This window comes from Watersipora subatra, chromosome 3, assembly GCF_963576615.1.
Source record: "Watersipora subatra chromosome 3, tzWatSuba1.1, whole genome shotgun sequence".
Taxonomy (NCBI): Eukaryota; Metazoa; Bryozoa; class Gymnolaemata; order Cheilostomatida; family Watersiporidae; genus Watersipora; species Watersipora subatra.
In genome coordinates this window covers 62,493,149-62,513,705 of record NC_088710.1, presented here as the reverse complement: position 1 = coordinate 62,513,705, position 20,557 = coordinate 62,493,149, and the positions used below count along the sequence as shown (strand labels likewise).

The 20,557-nt window shown below is 35.6% G+C and overlaps 2 protein-coding genes across 2 annotated transcripts in view; both read left to right on the top strand.

The window, feature by feature from the left end:
- The window catches only part of LOC137391402 (acetylcholine receptor subunit beta-type unc-29-like), a 40,057-nt gene extending 38,348 nt beyond the window's left edge, over window positions 1–1,709 (top strand). The window contains exon 11 of the mRNA XM_068077864.1: window positions 1,120–1,709. Coding sequence (XP_067933965.1) covers window positions 1,120–1,299 — 180 coding nt within the window. The 3' untranslated portion in view covers window positions 1,300–1,709. The remainder of the gene's footprint in view (window positions 1–1,119) is intronic.
- A 4,401-nt stretch (window positions 1,710–6,110) lies between these two features.
- LOC137390841 (hornerin-like) lies at window positions 6,111–15,217 on the top strand. Its single transcript, XM_068077161.1, has 4 exons — window positions 6,111–9,456; window positions 11,433–11,555; window positions 13,496–13,719; window positions 15,137–15,217. The coding sequence occupies exons 1-4, from the start codon at window positions 6,111–6,113 to the stop codon at window positions 15,215–15,217; spliced, it is 3,774 nt and encodes a 1,257-aa protein (XP_067933262.1).
- The last annotated feature ends 5,340 nt before the right edge of the window (window positions 15,218–20,557 follow it).

The following is a 20,557-nucleotide window of genomic DNA, read 5'->3' as shown; positions in this document are numbered from 1 at the left end:
AGAGTTGTCAGCGAGACGGAGTGACGTGACCTATAGCTATTGGTAGCCAATTACGCAGATCTACTTCAACATGTCAGCCCTGTGAAAAATAAACATATTGGTTCTGCTCAATGCTTTGCCCCATGCATTAGAAAAGTGGCATAAAAATTAGAAAACACGACACTAAATAAAAGGTTGCAAAAAGTGCGCAATAAATGATTGCAAATTGGTCTAATGCAGGGAATAAATTGAGTTTCTTTTTTTGCAATTTTATCTATTTTTAGCAATGATGCAAAGCAAAACATTGTGCTTTACCATTGTCTAGTAAAGTGTTTCAGCAAAAACTGTCCCGCTAGTAAAGTATTGGTAGCAAAAATGTCTAGATCATACAAAACTGGTGCTTTTTGCTAGCTCCATAAACCTTTCATTGTACACGTACATGTACATGTATACTTACATGTACATGTACGTGTACATGTGCATGCTGTGTAGTCACAGTACAGTTGATTAGGTTTTTTTTGTATATTAACCAATCAGTGAGCTAGTAGATTCGAGTTAGGTCGAATAGTAATCACTAATCTAGACGATATTACCCTCACAAACACTCAACATTAGCTCAGTATCTTGGTCAAATATTTTTTGCAAAAGACAGTCGACGAAGATCATGACCTTGCTTGTATAATTATTCAGTTGTATGTGTTTGCATGATGTAAGGTTTAATTACATTAATTACACAAAATATATACATGCGATATAATATAATATGAAGCAATAGCGTAAAATATAATTATTACTATAATAATAATGAAAGCCGTGTTGATCCGTTTGTCTGTCCATCTGTTGGTCTGTTAAAAGCTACAATTGAATGTATTAGAATATGGGGTAGAATTATAATAGAATTATAGATCCTACAACTTTATGTGATGTTAATTGCTATTTAATTCTTCTTCATGGTTTTAAGGCGCATGAGTGAAAATTAGATTTTAATCAGGAGTTATTCACTCTCATTTTTATTTATTCTATATATAGTAATCAAAGAGAACTGGAACAATGGAACTGTAGCTGCATATCTTTATACTGCAGAGCGAAATGTTTAATTGCTCACAATGAATTGCTTACATAATCTATCTAATATTGCAGCTAAATTGTGGAGGAGACAACAACCATGCTATTCAAGTCTTGGCCAATGAGCTCAAAAAAAGCCGACAGCAGAGCAAAGCGCAAGAAGATTGGACAAATATATTTACAGTTATCAACAGATTTCTTTTTTTCTTTACTTTCCTCATAGGAATAATATTAATACTTTGTTTTGCCTTATAAAAATACTGAGGAGCTTGTAACGCTCGGAATATAAACAACAAATATTCCTTTCAGATTGAACAGCATTCTAAGGAATAGTAAGTAAACATATATAATAATATATGCTTTCAGTAAAAAATTAGAAGAATGGGAATTAACCAAAAGCTGTGGCAAGAGAACAATAAGACCGCTCTACAGCCATAGTGAGGCTAAAAGAATACATATATCTAATGTCTGATAGACACGCTTCCTGATATTACTAATATTTTATAGTTTTAGACTACAACATAATGTTATATAGAATAAAGCAGGCTTGCTCGTGAAATTATAATTATTTTTAATGTTACTAGAATGAAGTCGCGGCTTTGACAGCCTTGAAGTTTTGTGGTTGTAAGAACATTATGTAATACAATAAAATCATGTTGCTGGAACGGTGCATGTGTACTTACCTATTATATGTCAATAATACTATTTCAAGTGAATCCTGCTGCCTCGTTACTCCTACTTACGCTGTGTTCAGTGCAAAAACTATTACCTAATAAATAAGTGTAAAGCGTGAACTTGCGAGTTCTCGTTTGTTCTTTTTGACTAACAAGATTTGTGTAATGCTGAACAGCAGTTTCAAAAAGTTGGCAATCCAGCCTGAAAATACTAGTGATAACTGTAATATAAAGCATACGTTGATTATAGACCTAGGGTGTAGGTAGTTGCTGAAATGGCCAACTCGAACACTCACTTCTATCTGTTTTTAGAGCAAATCGGTTTTAGTTATTTGCGACTAAGTTTCTGCTATACACATGTTTGAACTTTTATCACACTGAGTATAGGAAAGGGGTCTACAAAACAATGGCCGAGGGAGTTCAGAGTTGATGAGGATGGAAGCATACTAAATAAACTTAGTACAAAAGCCTATAGATTTATATCTGAAGAGATGTGGTTACTCAAATAAGAATCTATTTCACAACCAGCAACTGTGCTCTTATTGATACCATCAATGCAACAATCATTCTTTTCTGTTCCATTTTTTTCTCCCTATCGCATAATATTGTGTAAAATATCCATACAATGGTAGGATAAGGCAGCTCCGGTAAGAAATCAGCAAAATTACATTAAATACCTCTTCATAAATGTCTTACTTGATTCTTTGAAATTGTCGTCTTCAGTTTTAAATCTTTTATTGGCATGGAAAACCTCGGATGTTGGATCTTAGCGTTATGATCTACAAACCGTCGACTTGTTGATCTCTTTTTGAGCCTTTCTGTTCGGAATGTTATCTCTATCCACGCTATGCAAACAAGTTTTTCACATTCTTGTTATAATGGTTTGCTAATTCAGGGCTGGAAAAAACTATGGTTTATATGAAAAAACCAGTTTTTTTTGTTTAAACCGGTTTTTATGGTTTTTATAATTTTACCAAGGTTTTTGCAATTTCAAGTCTAATTAACATCACTTACTATAGCTGCATGATTGAGTATTGAACATACATGTAAATATCTGGAATCATCTGTTAAAGATGGTACTGTGGGAGTGGTTATGGGAAAAAAGAGAACATATGGAAATTTCGGAGTGAGTCTTTAATCAAACATGGTTGATGAAATACAGAGCAGAAATCTTATCACATAAAGTGAATATTTTACATACAGCTCTATGTATAAGTAGGAATTTTAATCCAAGTGATTAGTCGTGTGGTAGTGTAGAGCAGAGCATAATGCAAATGCATTGCTAGTGCTTGGAGCAGTGGCAGATGACTCAACTTCTATCGCCTGAATACTAGCATCTCTGTCTAATTTGGTGTTTTCAGCTTGACATTTTGCTACGTGAGCTTTAAGCCTATCTGCGTGACCTCGCGTTATGACAGCACACTTATTACATTTTGCTTTGAAACCTTTGCCTTTTGCAGTTAGAATGAAAACTGCCAAACAGGATACTGTTTGCGAGGAATGTTAAAAATTTGAAGCGCAACTTTAATTTTTCAAAACACAAAAAACTCGATAAACTGAAATCTAACAATCCAACTACTTTGGCTTGTACCTAATAAATGAAATATTAGTTTGCAAACTTAAAGCTTTTGCTCAAAAGGAATTTATTGTTTTAATTTCTAATTAAAAGTAATTCTTTCTCACTGGTTAGACTTGAAAGGTATTTAGTAATTATTAGAGACGATGATTAGTAGGTTTCACATGTTTTTTATATTGCATCATTATATCACTTGCTAAAAGCAATTGAAAATGAAATTCACTAATTCATTGTTATGCTAGGATTTTATGTAGTTTCACTTTGAGCTCTGCCATCAATTTACAGTTATGTCCTAAATAAACTTCCACAGCTGATAATTACATATAACTACATTTCTATCGCACATGAACCACTAGAAGCTTAAAATATTATGTTTTTCACACAAAAAATCATGAAAAAAACAAAGAAACCATAAAAATTGGTTTTTTTGGCTGGTTTAAACTGGGTTTACATCATTCGGTTTAAACCATTGGTTTAAATTGAGCCAACCCTGTTTGCTATAATACTGAAGCAACAAGTGTGATTCTGTTGTTTGATGTCATACATTTTTCAAACTTCACTCTGGCTCCGAATATATTTAGTTTTGCTTTGATGAGTTAAATTGAACTTTTACGCAGAAACAAAATATAATTTGTGTAATGGCAGTGTGCAACTATCAGCAGCAGGTGCAAACTGTCATTACAACCTAACCATAGCCTGCAGCCATCATAACCTGCGGCTTACAGCAGGTTATGTCACATCAAAAGTCACATGAAGATGCCAAGTGTGAAGGCATGGTATACTTTGTGGATAAAGCCGCATGGCTTCCCTTTCTGCAGGCCAGGAGATGGTCGACTGACGTTCTTATGAAGTCATGCACCTTTACTTTGGCTGTGGCTGATTGGCTTCAGGTACGTACCTAAGAGAGACAATTCAAAGAGGAGAGCTGATTCACTGGAGCCCAAGCCGACGGAGTAATCGCTGGCTGGCTCGGTTACGACCGAGCCAGCCTGAATTGCCCAAACTGCATGTGGCCAGTCGGCCTCCAAAGATAATGACGTTGCAGGACTGGTTCAAGTGTCACCTTGTTTGAACGAAGGACCAAGTAGGGAAGGCTTTGACATGGGCCGAGTCCAGTGCCAAGAGGTTGGCCTGTATATGAGGAAAAGCAACAGCCAACGAGCCCCTCTATCGCCGGCAGGAGAGTGCTCATCAGCTGTTGAAGAATAGTCTCGCGCCGGGTCCCGGCACCGCAGGAGACTTGGCCATAGGTGAACTAACTCAGCATATTGAGAAGAAACAGCCAAGATTGCCGAATGACTGGTATGATCGGTGGGCTGGGTGCATGCTCTCCAAGCTGGAGAGCACGCACATAAAAAGAGGCCTGATTGCTAACTAGGAGGCCAAAATAACAGAGATTGCTTGCACGCAGTCTCTTCAGTGTTGTTCTGTTATTATGTGCACGCATTGATCACATGTATTGATATATATTCGGGAAATAGTTATGTGACAGATCGTATCATTTTCAGTACAGCAGAAGTCGAATCACAAAATTGTTTTTTAACTTTAGGTATTGGATAAATTTTTCAGGTTTTTAAAACTGTTTTCAGAATTTAAACTGAAGCAATTTAGCCTGAGATGCAGCTTTTTATCGAAGGTAGTGTTGATCAATATGGTCAACAGAACAAACTGAGAAACTTGTCTTCAATAATGATGGATTGGATTTTAAACAGTATTATTTGTTAATGTTTAGGAAGGTCATAGCAACTGCATTTTACATGTACAAGCATTAAATTTTCATAAATTTTGAGAATGGCTTCACAAAAGTCTAAGCCGCATGAACAAGTTCACCTTGAAAGCCCAATGTGCACTATATAAAATGCCAAATTTGTATTGAAAGTGATACATCATGACACATATACATTCATGTTATTGCTTTGCACTCAGTGTCTGTAATTCTTGCGGAGCAGTACAAGGAACTGACAGTTCCCTCTACAGTAGTTACTATTCAACAATTGCTCCTGCTTTGTACCAAACAGATAATAAATAATGACTTAAATTTCACTGGAAAACACGTACTTCATAGAGATAGAAGCAAGGTTACAGCTAAATATATTGAGAAGTGAAGCAAATATGCTAAGATAAATGTCATAGAAACAATTTTTGGAACAATGGGTAATAATAAATATACCTATCATACTCAATAATTATTATTATTTTGTATATTAAAATGAATCTTGAATAGGTCTACCACAACATTAAAATAAAAACTTTCAAAAATCAAATTGAAACGCTTAAACTATTTTTTTGCATTTTCCTTAGCATTTGTTGATAAGTACAATTAACAAGCAAATCAAAAAAATCTTATAATTATTTTTAATTTAAAAAGAAAGGAAGTAATCTAAGTTAGCTATTTCAATTAAAGCAATTAAAATTTTGACAAAACCAAGCAAATTCCAATCATAGTTTTGTTGCACAAGTACACATATTTTGCCAGCAAAGCTATGATGTCATTCACAAACAGTCTCTTTTGCGGAAAGCAAAGCACTTACTGCATGTGAACTTAACAAAGCTATAATCCAAAGCTCTATTTACATAGTAGATCATTCGCTACTATAAACCTCGTAAGTCTGACAAAAAATGCTAACTGATGAATCCAATAATCTTTTTAATTAAAACTTCATACTTTAAAGCTAATTACCTTTACTTTAAACATGGTAAAGAATCTAAGTATAAAGTTTAGCAGGTAAACAGCAAATCCAATTTATTCAATTATTTTAGGTACAGTCAACATGTACTATTCGCATGGTAGTGAGTCATACGTTCCAAGCGGAAGAATGTCATCACAGCTAGCGAATTCACCAGTGCCTGTAGAAGCATCAGTACTACCTTATGATCTTCACGGGCGACAATCGTCTATGACAGCAAACCCATCAGCTCCTGTAGGACGATCAGCATCACTTTATGGTCCAAATGGACGACAGTCATCTATGACAGCAAACTCAGCGGCTCCTGTAGAAGGATCAACGCCTCCTTACAGACCCCATGGGCGGCACTCATCTCAGGCAGCAAACTCACCAGTTTACAATCCTCATGGACGACCATCATCGCCGAGAGCCAGCTCACCAGCTCCTCCAGCTCCTGCAGAAGGATCAGCATCTTATGGTCCCTATGGACGGCAGTCATCTGTAGCAGCAAATACAGCGACGTTTGTAGAAGGGCCAACATCACCTTACAGCCCTCATATCCGTCACTCATCTCAGGCAGCAAACTCACCAGTTTACAATCCTCATGGACGACCTTCATCGCCGAGAGCCAGCTCACCAGCTCCTTCAGCTCCTGCAGAAGGATCAGCATCTTATGGTCCGTATGGACGACAGTCATCTGTAGCAGCAAATACAGCGACTTTTGTAGAAGGGCCAACATCACCTTACAGCCCCCATACCCGGCACTCATCTCAGGCAGCAAACTCACCAGTTTACAATCCTCATGGACGACCATCATTGCCGAGAGCCAGCTCACCACCTCCTCCAGCTCCTGCAGAAGGATCAGCATCTTATGGTCCCTATGGACGGCAGTCATCTGTAGCAGCAAATACAGCGACTTTTGTAGAAGGGCCAACATCACCTTACAGCCCCCATACCCGGCACTCATCTCAGGCAGCAAACTCACCAGTTTACAATCCTCATGGACGACCATCATTGCCGAGAGCCAGCTCACCACCTCCTCCAGCTCTTGCAGAAGGATCAGCATCTTATGGTCCCTATGGACGGCAGTCATCTGTAGCAGCAAATACAGCGACTTTTGTAGAAGGGCCAACATCACCTTACAGCCCCCATACCCGGCACTCATCTCAGGCAGCAAACTCACCAGTTTACAATCCTCATGGACGACCATCATTGCCGAGAGCCAGCTCACCACCTCCTCCAGCTCTTGCAGAAGGATCAGCATCTTATGGTCCCTATGGACGGCAGTCATCTGTAGCAGCAAATACAGCGACGTTTGTAGAAGGGCCAACATCACCTTACAGCCCCCACACCCGTCACTCATCTCAGACAGCAAACTCACCACTTTACAGTCCTCAAGGACGACAGTCAGTACAGAGAGCAAGCTCACCAGCTCCTGCAGAAAGATCCGCACCTTATGGTCTCCATGGACGACAGTCATATGTAACAGCAAACTCAGCAGCTCCTGTAGAAGAGCCAATATCATCTTACAGCCCCCATGCCCGGCACTCATCTCAGACAGCAAACTCACCGTGTTACAGTCCTCAAGGACGACAGTCAGTACAGAGAGCAAGCTCACCAGCTCCTGCAGAAAGATCCGCACCTTATGGTCTCCATGGACGACAGCCATCTGTAACAGCAAACTCAGCAGCTCCTGCAGAAGAGCCAATATCACCTTACAGCCCCCATGCCCGGCACTCATGTCAGAAAGCAAACTCACCGCGTTACAGTCCTCAAGGACGACAGCCAGTACAGAGAGCAAGCTCACCAGCTCCTGCAGAACGACCCATACCTTATGGTCCCCATGGACGACAGCCGTCCGTGACAGCAAACTCAGCAGTTCCTGCAGAAGGATCAGTGTCTCCTTACAGACCTGTTGGACGACAGCTGTCTCAAGCAGCAAACTCACCAGTTTCTGAAAAAAGTCCTGCATCTCCATATACGCTCCGTGGACGAGCATCATCTCAAGCAGCGTATTCTCCCGAGTATGCAGATAACTCGCAGGCAATGTATGATTCTCAAGGAAGACGGTCATCGGTAGGTGCTTATGCAGTAGCTCCTACAGAAAGAACTTTATCCCAACATGACCCTGCAACAAGGCAGTCATCGAAGGCTGCATATGTTCAACCAGCTAAAACACCTGCCACTCCTTATGATAATCATGTAAAAGAGTATCCGGCTGCTTACCGAACCTCAAACACGGAAGCAAATCAATCAACCTTAGGATCTCGCTCTTCAACTGCTGCTGCAGGAACATTAAACCAACGTGACTTTGGGAAGCGGCAATCATCACTGGGAGCACATTCACAAAGCTTTCCAGAAAAATCTATAAACTCAAAGCAAATGGCACAAGGATATCCTGCAGTCCAAGAAAACACTCCCAAAAACGTAGTGCCAGCTTCTAGAACCTCAAGGACAAACTCAAAAGCAGAAAGTCTCCCAATAAGCGGAAAACCTGGCGGTAGAAAACTTTCAAAATGTTCTAAACCAATGAGTTCAGGCAAAGACAATGTAGAATCATCTAGTCCAAAAGGTAATAAGCATGCTACTGTTAGATTTTCGCTAGATGTTCAAAATTGCATTATCCCAAAATTTAGCATGACTAAAGTACAGGGAGCATCAAATAAAATGGCAGCTAATCAATGGGTAGCAGCTTCTACTGCCCCGAATGGAGATGTTAAACAAATAGATTCTGCTAAGCTTGTCTCTAATGCTGACCTTTCATCTCCAGAGAGCGCTGCAGAAGCTGCTAAGAATGCTATAAAGCAAACTTCTAAAATAAACAATACATCTAGCGACACATCAGCAAGGCAGTCGATGGTTGATGCAAGCCGATCTCAAAAAGAATTTTTAGTCGACAACAAAAGCTCTGCCGTGCAGGTCATGGGATCTAAAACAAAAATGGCTTCTTCTGGTCAGATCTCAAAAACTGGCACCGAACAAAGACTGACACGATCACCATCAGTGAAACTTCCAAAAGTTTCTGAGGAAAAAACAACAAAGGCTTCGGACGTGAAGACTAAACAGAGGCCTACTCCTACCAATGCAAAGCAACACTCTAAGCGTTCCAAAGCTAAATGTAAGCCAAAAACGCTTGACGACTTTTTAATTGAAAGAGCGTACTTTGCCACAAGCGTACCTGTTGAGCAAGAAAATGAAACCGATGAAAGTCCCTGCCATCTAGAATTCCGAAGGCCACTAGCACGTGATGACTATGCCTTGGCTTTACGTCGAAAGATTAAATATGCCTGGACAACGCCTCCGCCGGAGAAGGAAAGTGATTTGTTTTTGTCAAATCCGTGCATATTGGAGAACAAAATTGCCTATGACATCAGAGAATGTATTTTACATGTGATGAGCGCTGCTGCACCTCATGCAAAGCTTGGTTTTCAAGAAAGTATGCACTTTGTTGAACAGAAAGACTACATTCGACGGATAGAAGTATTTCTTGCTATTGGTAAGTCATTGGTATAAAACTTTTAACCTGTAAATTGAATGCTACACAAATTAAATAGTTTTTTATTAATACACTCAAATTTTAAACATCCATTTTTTAAACAGATTTTAGATGAGTAAGTAGATAATAAGTTTTTTCGATTAAGAAATGGACAGAAATGTAAGCTATTTGCAGAAATTTACAGTATCTTGAAGCACCATAAACATGAATATTTTCTTGAGTGACTTTCAACTTTGATGATACTTTTTGATGAATGAGCTCATAACTCTATTATATTATTTACAAGCTCATTACGACATGTGTGCGTGTGAAAAACCAGAAATAATTAACACGAAAAGTTGCGTGTCATAATATTTTTAACATACTATTGCTATTGGCCGTTTATTTCAGTTATATTTGAGTAACCTTGAACCTTAGAGAATATGAATTTCGAATTTCAATTTATGCTTTTAGTTTTGTAAGACTGAAACGCTGAATTTAGTTGAGTTCTATGTTATAGTTCTGCTATTTTAAGCATGCGTCAGAAATTTTTTTTCTTTATGTTAAAATAATAGCCTGATCAACTAATTTAAAAGTTAAATAAAATATCGCAATAATTCGTTGAGTTTGCACTTGGAATGCCAGCCAACAAATAATTATCAATTTAGTTCATTCTTTTCCTTCAGTCAGCGAGTGTAAATTTTGAATAATCTAGAAAGGTGGCAATTAATTACTATAGCATCTTCACACTATTTATACAGCATCTCCACACTATGTATAAAGCATCTCCACACTATTTATACAGCATTTCCACACTATTTATACAGCATCTCCACACTATGTATACAGCATCTCCACACTATGTATACAGCATCTCCACACTATGTATACAGCATCTCCACACTATTTATACAGCATTTCCACACTATTTATACAGCATCTCCACACTATTTATACAGCATCTCCACACTATTTACACAGCATCTCCACACTATTTATACAGCATCTCCACACTATTTATACTTTTCTCTGACTGCCTCACACTCTTTCTGCAACCGCCATAGGTTGAAGTGTTCTAAGATATGCTAAGGTGCTGGCTACTTAGTAACTAAACCATTCTTTAAACTGGTTAAATTTTGGTTAAACAGACAGACAGACAGACAGCATCAGTGACTACTCTTATTGCTGCAGCTGTTTTTAAAAACTCAAAAACTTTTGAAACTAATCAGCTTGTGTCAGCCTCATTGATCTCAACAGGCAGCCCCATTGATCTCAACAGGCACACAACTAAAGTTTGAGATGGATTAAAGAATTTGATGCTATCAACTGCATTGTTTCTTTGCTTTTTCATTATTGATTTATCAATGTCATTTGCTTGCTAAAATCGAAATAAGCCAAAATTTAAGCAAGGATTACCATTTTATTCGGTGATTCAAACTATGGGAACGAATCTGTTACAGAACCTTCTCATGCGGTTATCAACTATGATTTTGCTATTAATGGACACTTTCCACGTTTCGATTCGTTTGCTTTGCTGTTGTCAATACTGTTAAATTTTATTAAGTAATCACAAAATATAGATTCTTCTTTGCTCTCTTAAAGAGATCAATAAAATAAATTCTGGCGTAATTTTTTGCTTCAAGGTATTTATTGTTAAAAATCACTCAGCATTTCTTTGCATGTATTTAGTTATTTTTGCAGGTGACTGACTAATCTATTATGTTTAATCGATATACGATATATAAAATATCAGTGTTTGTTGTTGGTTGTTCGTGCGTCCACTAATATCGACAACGTTTGCGGAATGACCAATCCGCATCATACTGGACTTGAACTTAGAACCTGCAGGTCTGCTTACAGAAGAGTCTATCTACTAGGCCATGCGGATACACTGCTATACAATTCATTAGTTGATTAATTTATTACCTATGCAATGCCAGGCATTCACTTAGTCTTTCGTATTAACCCATAATATTATGTATTTCTGTATTTATTAGTTTCAGCTCCTCAGAGTGGGGCTAAAAATCCTGTGTTTGTCAAACAAGGCCTCTGCCATGATGCGGAGAATCTATATAAGTTGTACAAGCGAAAGACTGAAGGCATGAAAAGAGCTACTAAAGGTACATAAATACTGCAGAGGTTTCTGCGTTTCTGATGTTTTTTGTTATTCTGTCAACAAGAGAGAAAGGCAAACATATGAGATACTATGCTAGCAACAACAATTGCAATTAAGCATGTAGGCCTAATATTCCTCTATAGTAGATGTTACAATGTGAGTAGATTGCTTGATTTACATAGTTACAACAATAATACATTAAAAATATCTATATTATTATACCCTATTTTGTCATTGTGTGCGTCTGTTAGTCTGGGTAGACCCTGTGAGTTTTCGATTTTTGTCCGATTCCATCCAAATTTCTGGAAAGCTTCTTCAAAGCTCTGCACTTTCTGTCTAAAACACTCGATTTTTTTCTAAAAACACTCGATTTTTAAATTTTACCTGGTTTCTGAGAACCAGCCTCTGAAACACTCTTTCAATTAAAAACTTGAGAATGTGTCTTCGCATGATCCAAGGACAACCGCCCTTATTCAACACATTGGAAAAAGTTTGTTTCCTGATACAACGGTAAAATATTGAGAATAGTAATTTTAAGATCTTGAGATTAGATTTTACTCAACTATACTTTTGCCTATTATTAGGGAAACTGAAAAAATTGCACACCTTCAGTAAAATCCAATTTCAAGATCTTAAAGTTACTATTCATCGACTCACACAAACCAACTCTCAATATTTTACCGTTGTAACAGGAAACAAACTTTTTCCAATATGAACTATATTCTTTTCTCTCTCGAGTTCCAAACATTAATGACTTACTTGTTAACAACTTCGCTAGGGAGCGCATCACTCGATTAGCTATCAATGACAAAATCCTACAACGTAGAACAGAGGAGACTAGACTACGCGACCTTTAACAGAACTTTGCACTTATCTAACAAAACTATTTCTATTATTTTTTATATGAACTTTTTCTAAACATTTTATAAGTTTCTTTCTCTATATTTCTATTATTATATATTCCCTTTGTTATTAGTTCGTATACAAAATACTTTACATATACTTATATAGGACCTACATATAAATTTATTTACAACATTATTCTATATCATACACCATTATTCAATTTCTATAACTTTATATACAACTTCACATTCCCCATATACTTTCCATTCACAACATTCCTAACATTTTTCTATACTTACACTTCTAAAATAGAACTTTTTCACCTTTATATATCTATTTATATTACACTACTAAATACAACTGTAATATCAACAATTAACCAATTACTCATATACCTGGTTTCAATCCAACTTGACCTCCAAAATAAATTGTTGGTTGCACCTTTTGGAGTCGTGCTCCCTCAAATTTATTTTATATCATCTCAAACAACTCTCATTTACACTATACTCTGTCAATTCCTGCTGAGAACTACTTTTTAACAACTAGCAGTACCCTTTCTTTTTCCATTATCACTTTGGTCATGGGCTGTATGACAGGGAAATTTCTAGTATTATTATTGTTTTGAAAGTTTTTCCTCACAGTCGTGTGGTGGTAGGTGACTGGTTTTAGACCGTGTTGAGTCCGGGTCTTAACAAAAGGCCAAAGGGATCCAACATTTTCCTCAATTCCACTAAGAGAGGACCTTCCTCAATATGTGAGCTGTTCCTAAGATGGCTGTTTTCTGTATACATGTAGTCTCAAAATAAATGTTCACATAATTTTAATTATTATTATTATAATTATTATTATAATTATTGTTATTATTATTTTAATTACTATTATTATTGCATATGAGAGTTATCTTTATAGCAATGTCAATTCCAAATATATTTAACAATTAAACAGATAGCAAGAGCTCTAATCAATAGCCTGAGGTAAAATAATATGTAATTTTAGGTTTGTGAAAAATATTGCATCTTATAGTAACAGCTGTTAATAGACTGGCAGCATTGCGCTGACCAAAGCAGTAGCATTTAAGCTATTAATTTATCACTGCAGAAATCATCAGTGAGAAAATTCTCACACAGCTCTGTGAGCATGGCTGGACTGCTGTCAATGCTCTGGTCATCATGGCTCATCAACTAGCTCAGCTCACAAGGAATGCAAATCCCGCGGAATTTCCTCCTGATCAGGTGGAAAAGTTTCTTATAGCCTTTCTTCAGGGAATAGAGCTGGCTATCGAGGATGACCGGATTTTAATTAATGAAGCTCTCAGCTCTTGGGTGAGTGTCACTGGTGAAGTAAGCTTTAAAATACAGTGCCATCGGAGTTGTCACCCCTTTACCGCATAAACTCGATTGTTACCCGAACTAAAAAGTAGCATACGTTTTAAAAGCTGAAGCTACTAAAGATTGCTGTAACATTGCATTCTAATAAAAATCAGTGATAGTGCAGCAGCTATAGAAATAATATTTAGATTATTAAATGCGGGCGGGAGGGGGGATATACAACATTAACACGCATCGCTGAGTGCTCCCGAACGTTTCTCGATAGTTACTGAGGTGTTGAAGCAGGATGCTAGACTAGGCTAGCAGCGGCCATTTAGAAAACGGTAATCGGACAGTCTCAAATTAATAGGGAGACAAGTTTTGAGAAACCATAAGGTGAGTTGTACAAGACATGACTTGAAACTTGGAATATTTTTACATGATGGGTGGCTCAGTCAATTGGTTTAGTTTTTGTGTGTGCTCATCGAGTTGATGAGATATTTGGATGGATACCTTTGTTTTTGCTCATAACTACGTAGACCTTTGTTGTTTTTTGTGTGTAGACTCCGGCCCGGCATCGGCAATATTCCGCTAAAGGACACCTGTGATTAACACAGAATGGCTGGTTGGCTAATGTTGTGACAGCAAAACTTAACAACTAATAACAGGAAAAATGTATGCTATACATGTGCTACCGTATACGGTACTGAATTACAAACAAACAAGTGAAGAAAGACTTACAAAACCACTAGCATGCATCTAATTGTATTAAAAAACTAAACTTTCACGAGAAGACAACTGCTGTAATAGGATAACTCACTGATTACAAAGTAACACTTAGTAGATGAGTAGTATGAATTTGCAGATAGTTCTATTTAAATAGATGTAGATGGTTACTTATATAACTGAAGAACTGAGGTTTGATGTATGTTTTGGAGCTACTTGTACATGTAGTTGTGGGTTCCTAATATATAAGTACAGTGTGTGTGCGTGCATGTGGGGGGGTGTGTATGTGCCTGTGGGTGTGCGAGGGGGTGTGCGTGGGGGTGTGCGTGTAGGTATGTGTGTGTGCGAGCATGTGTGCATGTGAGATAAATATTGTAGAGATGAAATAAACGTGGTCACAAAGCCATTTGGTTTGGTTTGCTGAATGCACTTGACAATGCTGGGTATGCTTTGTCTATATAGCCTTTTAAGATGGTTTGCACGTAACAATAGCAACTTAACTCTACATAACTGTTGGTATTTTTCATACCTTTTCATATCTCAAGTGAGAAGCTCTGCTGTGTAAACGTATATTACACAGATGACTTGCTATATTCTCTTTATCTCTGTTCACTTTATTACTCTTCTCTTTGGAGTGCCTATTTGCCCATCCTCTTCTGTTTATTTTATCATGGTCCATTATCCAGCTTCATCCTTTTATTTTCAGGAGTTATTTGATGACGAGTACAAAGATGTTTTAGCTGCAGATTTGGGCAACAGTTATGACGCGTACAGCTTTGAAGAGTAAGTGGTCCATTTTAGTGATTTCTTAATTATTATAAATTTACAACGAGTTTTTGACCCTCTGTGACAGCTTTTGTCACTCTTTTACAGTTGCTGACTTTTCAACATGCAAAGAACTGTAGTCAAAAGTAATTTCTGAAACTATATAAGTTTTTTGGCACAAGACAGCGAGGGTAATTTTAGGTGGATGCCATATAACAGCTTTTATTATAAAGTTTGAAGCAAATCTAGCAAATTACTCAAATTTTTTTAAACATTGTTTGAACTTTTATATTAAAATTAAAATATTTTTACCCTAATGATTTCATAATACACCACAAATTATGCTAAAAATTAAAAAAAATATTGCAAATATGAAAGCTAAAGGAATTTATCTACGCAATGACCCCTGATGGCTTGGTTAATAGTAAATTCAGGCTCAACTCAGTTGTTCATATATTTATTGTATAGCACACCGCTAAAAGATAAATAAAACAATGAAATAAAACAATTAGAAAAGAAAATGTTATCAAAATGACATGATAGATTGTAATATATAATTCCTACAAATTATGATTTGAATTTTACAATCATTCAATAAAATTTATCAAGCTCATAACATAAAACCGACACTCCATCCCCATCACAAAAATGACGGTTAGGTGCTCTTCATGCTGTTTTATAATATTTCGTTGCATATTATATTTTATATATTTAGACATAGTTCTATGAGTCTTATAATAGACTCATATAATATATATTCTATAATATAATATATTCTATTATAATTATAATAGACTAATGAAATTATAATTAGATCTCATATTATATTAATATGGTAATTGTATGCTCAATTGCTGCTGGCTTCACGTTTTTATTTGTGGCCAATATATTTTTGCAATTGATTTATATACAGTAAGAATACAGATAGATGTTGATTTATATACAGTAAGAATAAAGATACATATTGATTTATATACAGTAAGAATACAGACAGATATTGATTTATATACAGTAAGAATACAGATAGATATTGATTTATATACAGTAAGAATACAGATAGATATTGATTTAAATACAGTAAGAATACAGATAGATATTGATTTATATACAGTAAGAATACAGATAGATATTGATTTATATACAGTAAGAATACAGATAGACATTGATTTATATACAGTAAGAATACAGATAGATATTGATTTATATACAGTAAGAATACCGATAGATATTGATTTATATACAGTAAGAATACACATAGATATTGATTTATATACAGTAAGAATACAGATAGATATTGATTTATATACAGTAAGAATACCGATAGATATTGATTTATATACAGTAAGAATACAGATAGATATTGATTTATATACAGTAAGAATACAGATAGATATTGATTTATATACAGTGAGAATACAGATAGATATTGATTTATATACAGTAAGAATACCGATAGATATTGATTTATATACAGTAAGAATACAGATAGATATTGATTTATATACAGTAAGAATACAGATAGATATTGATTTATATACAGTAAGAATACAGATAGATATTGATTTATATACAGTAAGAATACAGATTGATGTAGAAATCTGAAACTTTTTTTGTAATTCAGTTTATGGTTCAAGTTTGCCAGTTCTTAAAATTGAAAAATGTAAAAGCTTTAGGTAAGAAACTCAAAAATTAACTCACAGGACTTGCGGAATTTTGAAGCATTAAAATAAAATTTATAATAAAACTGATAATGATCGGTAGCTAACAAACCTAAAATATATGCTTAGTGTATAATTAGGAAATTGGGCTAGGAAATGGTAAGATAACACCTAAAATTGTATTGTTAAGGGCATAGCTACAGTTGTATTGATAAGGGAATACCTACAGTTAAATTGGTAAGGAGACACTTACAGTTGTGTTGATAAGTAGACACCTACAGTTGTATTGATAAGGAAACACTTACAGTTGTATTGATAAGGAAACACCTACAGTTGTATTGATAAGGAAACACTTGCAGTTGTATTGATAAGGAAACACTTACAGTTGTATTGATAAGGAAACACAGTTGTATTGATAAGGAAACACTTACAGTTGTATTGATAACGAAACACCTACAGTTGTATTGATAAGGAAACACTTGCAGTTGTATTGATAAGGAAACACTTTCAGTTGTATTGATAAGGAAACACTTACAGTTGTATTGATAAGGAAACACTTACAGTTGTATTGGTAAGGAAACACTTACAGTTGTATTGATAAGGAAACACCTACAGTTGTATTGATAAGAAAACACTTGCAGTTGTATTGATAAGTAAACACCTACAGTTGTATTGATAAGGAAACACTTACAGTTGTATTGATAAGGAAACACTTACAGTTGTATTGATAAGGAAACACTTACAGTTGTATTGATAAGAGAACTATTATGATATCGTAGGCTATACATTCAAACCTCTCTAACATGAACTGATTAGCTAACAGGCTGTTTAACCTTTTTACTTGAGTGCACAATGCTTTATGATTGCAAGTCTTTCTTCTGTTTTCTTATGTGCTATTGTAAAGGATCCATATACTGTAAATAGAGGGGTGAAATGAATGGTTGTCAGTCTACACTGGTGGTTTCATAATAAAAACTTCTACACTACACCAATATTCACTTCTACATGTACAACTTCTATGAACACAACAAGAGCACTCACAGTTGTGTTGGTATAAGGAATTATTTATTTTCTTTGCCAATATGATATTTCTATTGAAGGATTCTCATCAAGAAAAGACAAATATCTCAGTTATAATAGATTACTAATCACATAATTTTTTTAGGTAGCTTAGTTAATAGTTATTGACAATAATAATGATCGTCATAGTTTTTACCATTTTTCATCAATTTATTAGTAGGTAATCGCATGATTAACCCCATGTTTCACAGAGAACTTATCTAAGGTAAGATATGTTGTCGCCTTTCAAAGCTTTTGGTCAATATGTATACACTCGTTGCTATTGCCTCATCTCTCATTAGAAGCAAATAGTTCTTGATCACTCTATGGTTCATCAATATTTCTTGATCACTCTATGGTTCATCAATGCCTTCTTGATCACTCTATGGTTCATCAATGCCTTTTTGATCACTCCATGGTTCATCAATATTTCTTGATCACTCGATGGTTCATCAATGCCTTCTTGATCACTCTATGGTTCATCAATATTTCTTGATCACTATATGGTTCATCAATGCCTTCTTGATCACTCTTATGGTTCATCAATGCCTTCTTAATCACTCTATGGTTCATCAATATTTCTTGATCACTCTATGGTTCATCAATATTTCTTGATCAGTCTATGGTTCATCAATATTTCTTGATCACTATATGGTTCATCAATGCCTTCTTGATCACTCTTATGGTTCATCAATGCCTTCTTAATCACTCTATGGTTCATCAATATTTCTTGATCGCTCTATGGTTCATCAATATTTCTTGATCACTCTATGGTTCATCAATATTTCTTGATCACTCTATGGTTCATCAATATTTCTTGATCACTCTATGGTTCATCAATGCCTTCTTTATCATGTTTCAATATTCTTAATGCATAAAAGCATTTTAACATGCTCAGTTGTGCTTATTCTGCTTTGTTAGAAACACTAAAAATTTATTACAAAAAGCATAATAAATTTCTGCTTTATGTAATAAATTAGAAATTAAAAATTTATATCTAATTTAGAACTTCTTTTATAAATTATATAATTTTTTTTAAATTAAAAAACTTTTTATACTGGCTATGTTGCATCTTTTTAATTTAAATTTTAAAAATAGATGCAACATAGCCTATATAAAAAGTCTTTGAAAGGTAAATAACTGAAAAGAACAGTTTATATTTTTTATATGTGGGCCTTTAGCGAGTCTAGTGTCTTATTTTAGCCATTAGTGATTTATTTTATTGACTCTGGCATTTTATTATAGTGCCTCCAGCACTCCATTTTTATGCCATTTGTGTAAATGTTTTTTGACTTATTTTGACAAACCTGTGTCACTGTTTATCCTGTTTATCCAAGCCGTTACATTTGCCCTTAATGGTCTCATGTTCCTATCAGCTGAGAATTTAGTCTATATTAAAGTTATATCAATATTGAGGTTATACGGCTAAACTAAAGAGTTGCTAAGAAATTAATTCTTGTGAGCACAAAAAACTCTAGAATAAGTAAAGACTGACTATACAAATAGAGTTTGTCTAAAGCTTGTGGTATAATAGAAACATTTGCGTTGAATTAAATAATGCTAAGAATTGGTTTTGTTTCAGGTTGAAAGCTTTCTTGTGAAATGCCGCTAAGACAGGAACCTGATTGTCCATGTCACGTATCTTTGTAATCTGAGTCCTTCGTCTTCAACACTTGGAGTTATTGTGTAGCGACACCTGTAACAAGTGTCACTGTTTATTACTTGACAGCCATCAATGTCGGATTTCTGTGACGAGTGCTTTCAGACCTCAGTGTTGTGCAAACTGTTGTATTTGATGCTGGAATACTCAGTCGAATCACTCCAGCGAATTTATGTCTGACTTTGTTTCTGATGCATTGCTGAAAATTCTGATGGCTAAAACTCAAAACTCAATGTTAACTGTTGTCTTACTAATGTAGTAGCACATTCGTTGTGGAGAGAAATTTTATTAGGCTGAGCATCGGTGGATGCATGCAGTTCACTTATTGTCTTCTTTACACGCGTTATAAAAATATAATAAAGTTCATTCAGGAAAATTGAAGGAGTAAAAATGAACTGTCTAAAATCTAACATAAATAGTTACTGCGTTTCCATACTTTGAACAGATTCCGAGTTGCTTTCGTTCTAAATCATAAAAACAGTAAAATCTTAACGCTTTCGACGCCATTTTGGTTCACTACATTAGTGCGAAGGCATTTGCTGTGAGAGTATTTTGACTTCATAGAAACACTTCTGATGATGGATTGGAATTGATAACACTCCACTAAGATCTCTATAAAGGAAGCAAAAAGATTATAGTAAAATATTAGTTCACAAAAATCTATAATATTTTTCCAACGCACTGAAATCGGGGAACAGTCTCAATCACTGCGTATCCACGGTTCGAATGAGTTCAGAGTTGCTTCCCCTCTGAATCATAGAAAAGGTAAAATTGGAACACATTCAATGTCATTTCGCGTCACTAAATTTTGTGCATAGGCATTCGCTGTGAGAATTCTTTGACATTTTAGAGACATTCACTATGATGGATTCGAATTGATAATACTCGGCTAAGATCTCTCTGAAAGAGGTAAAAAGATTTTAGCACACAACCATGCAAGTCTCTGCTGCGAAAATGTTCTACTGCTACTCACTACTGTTCTGCT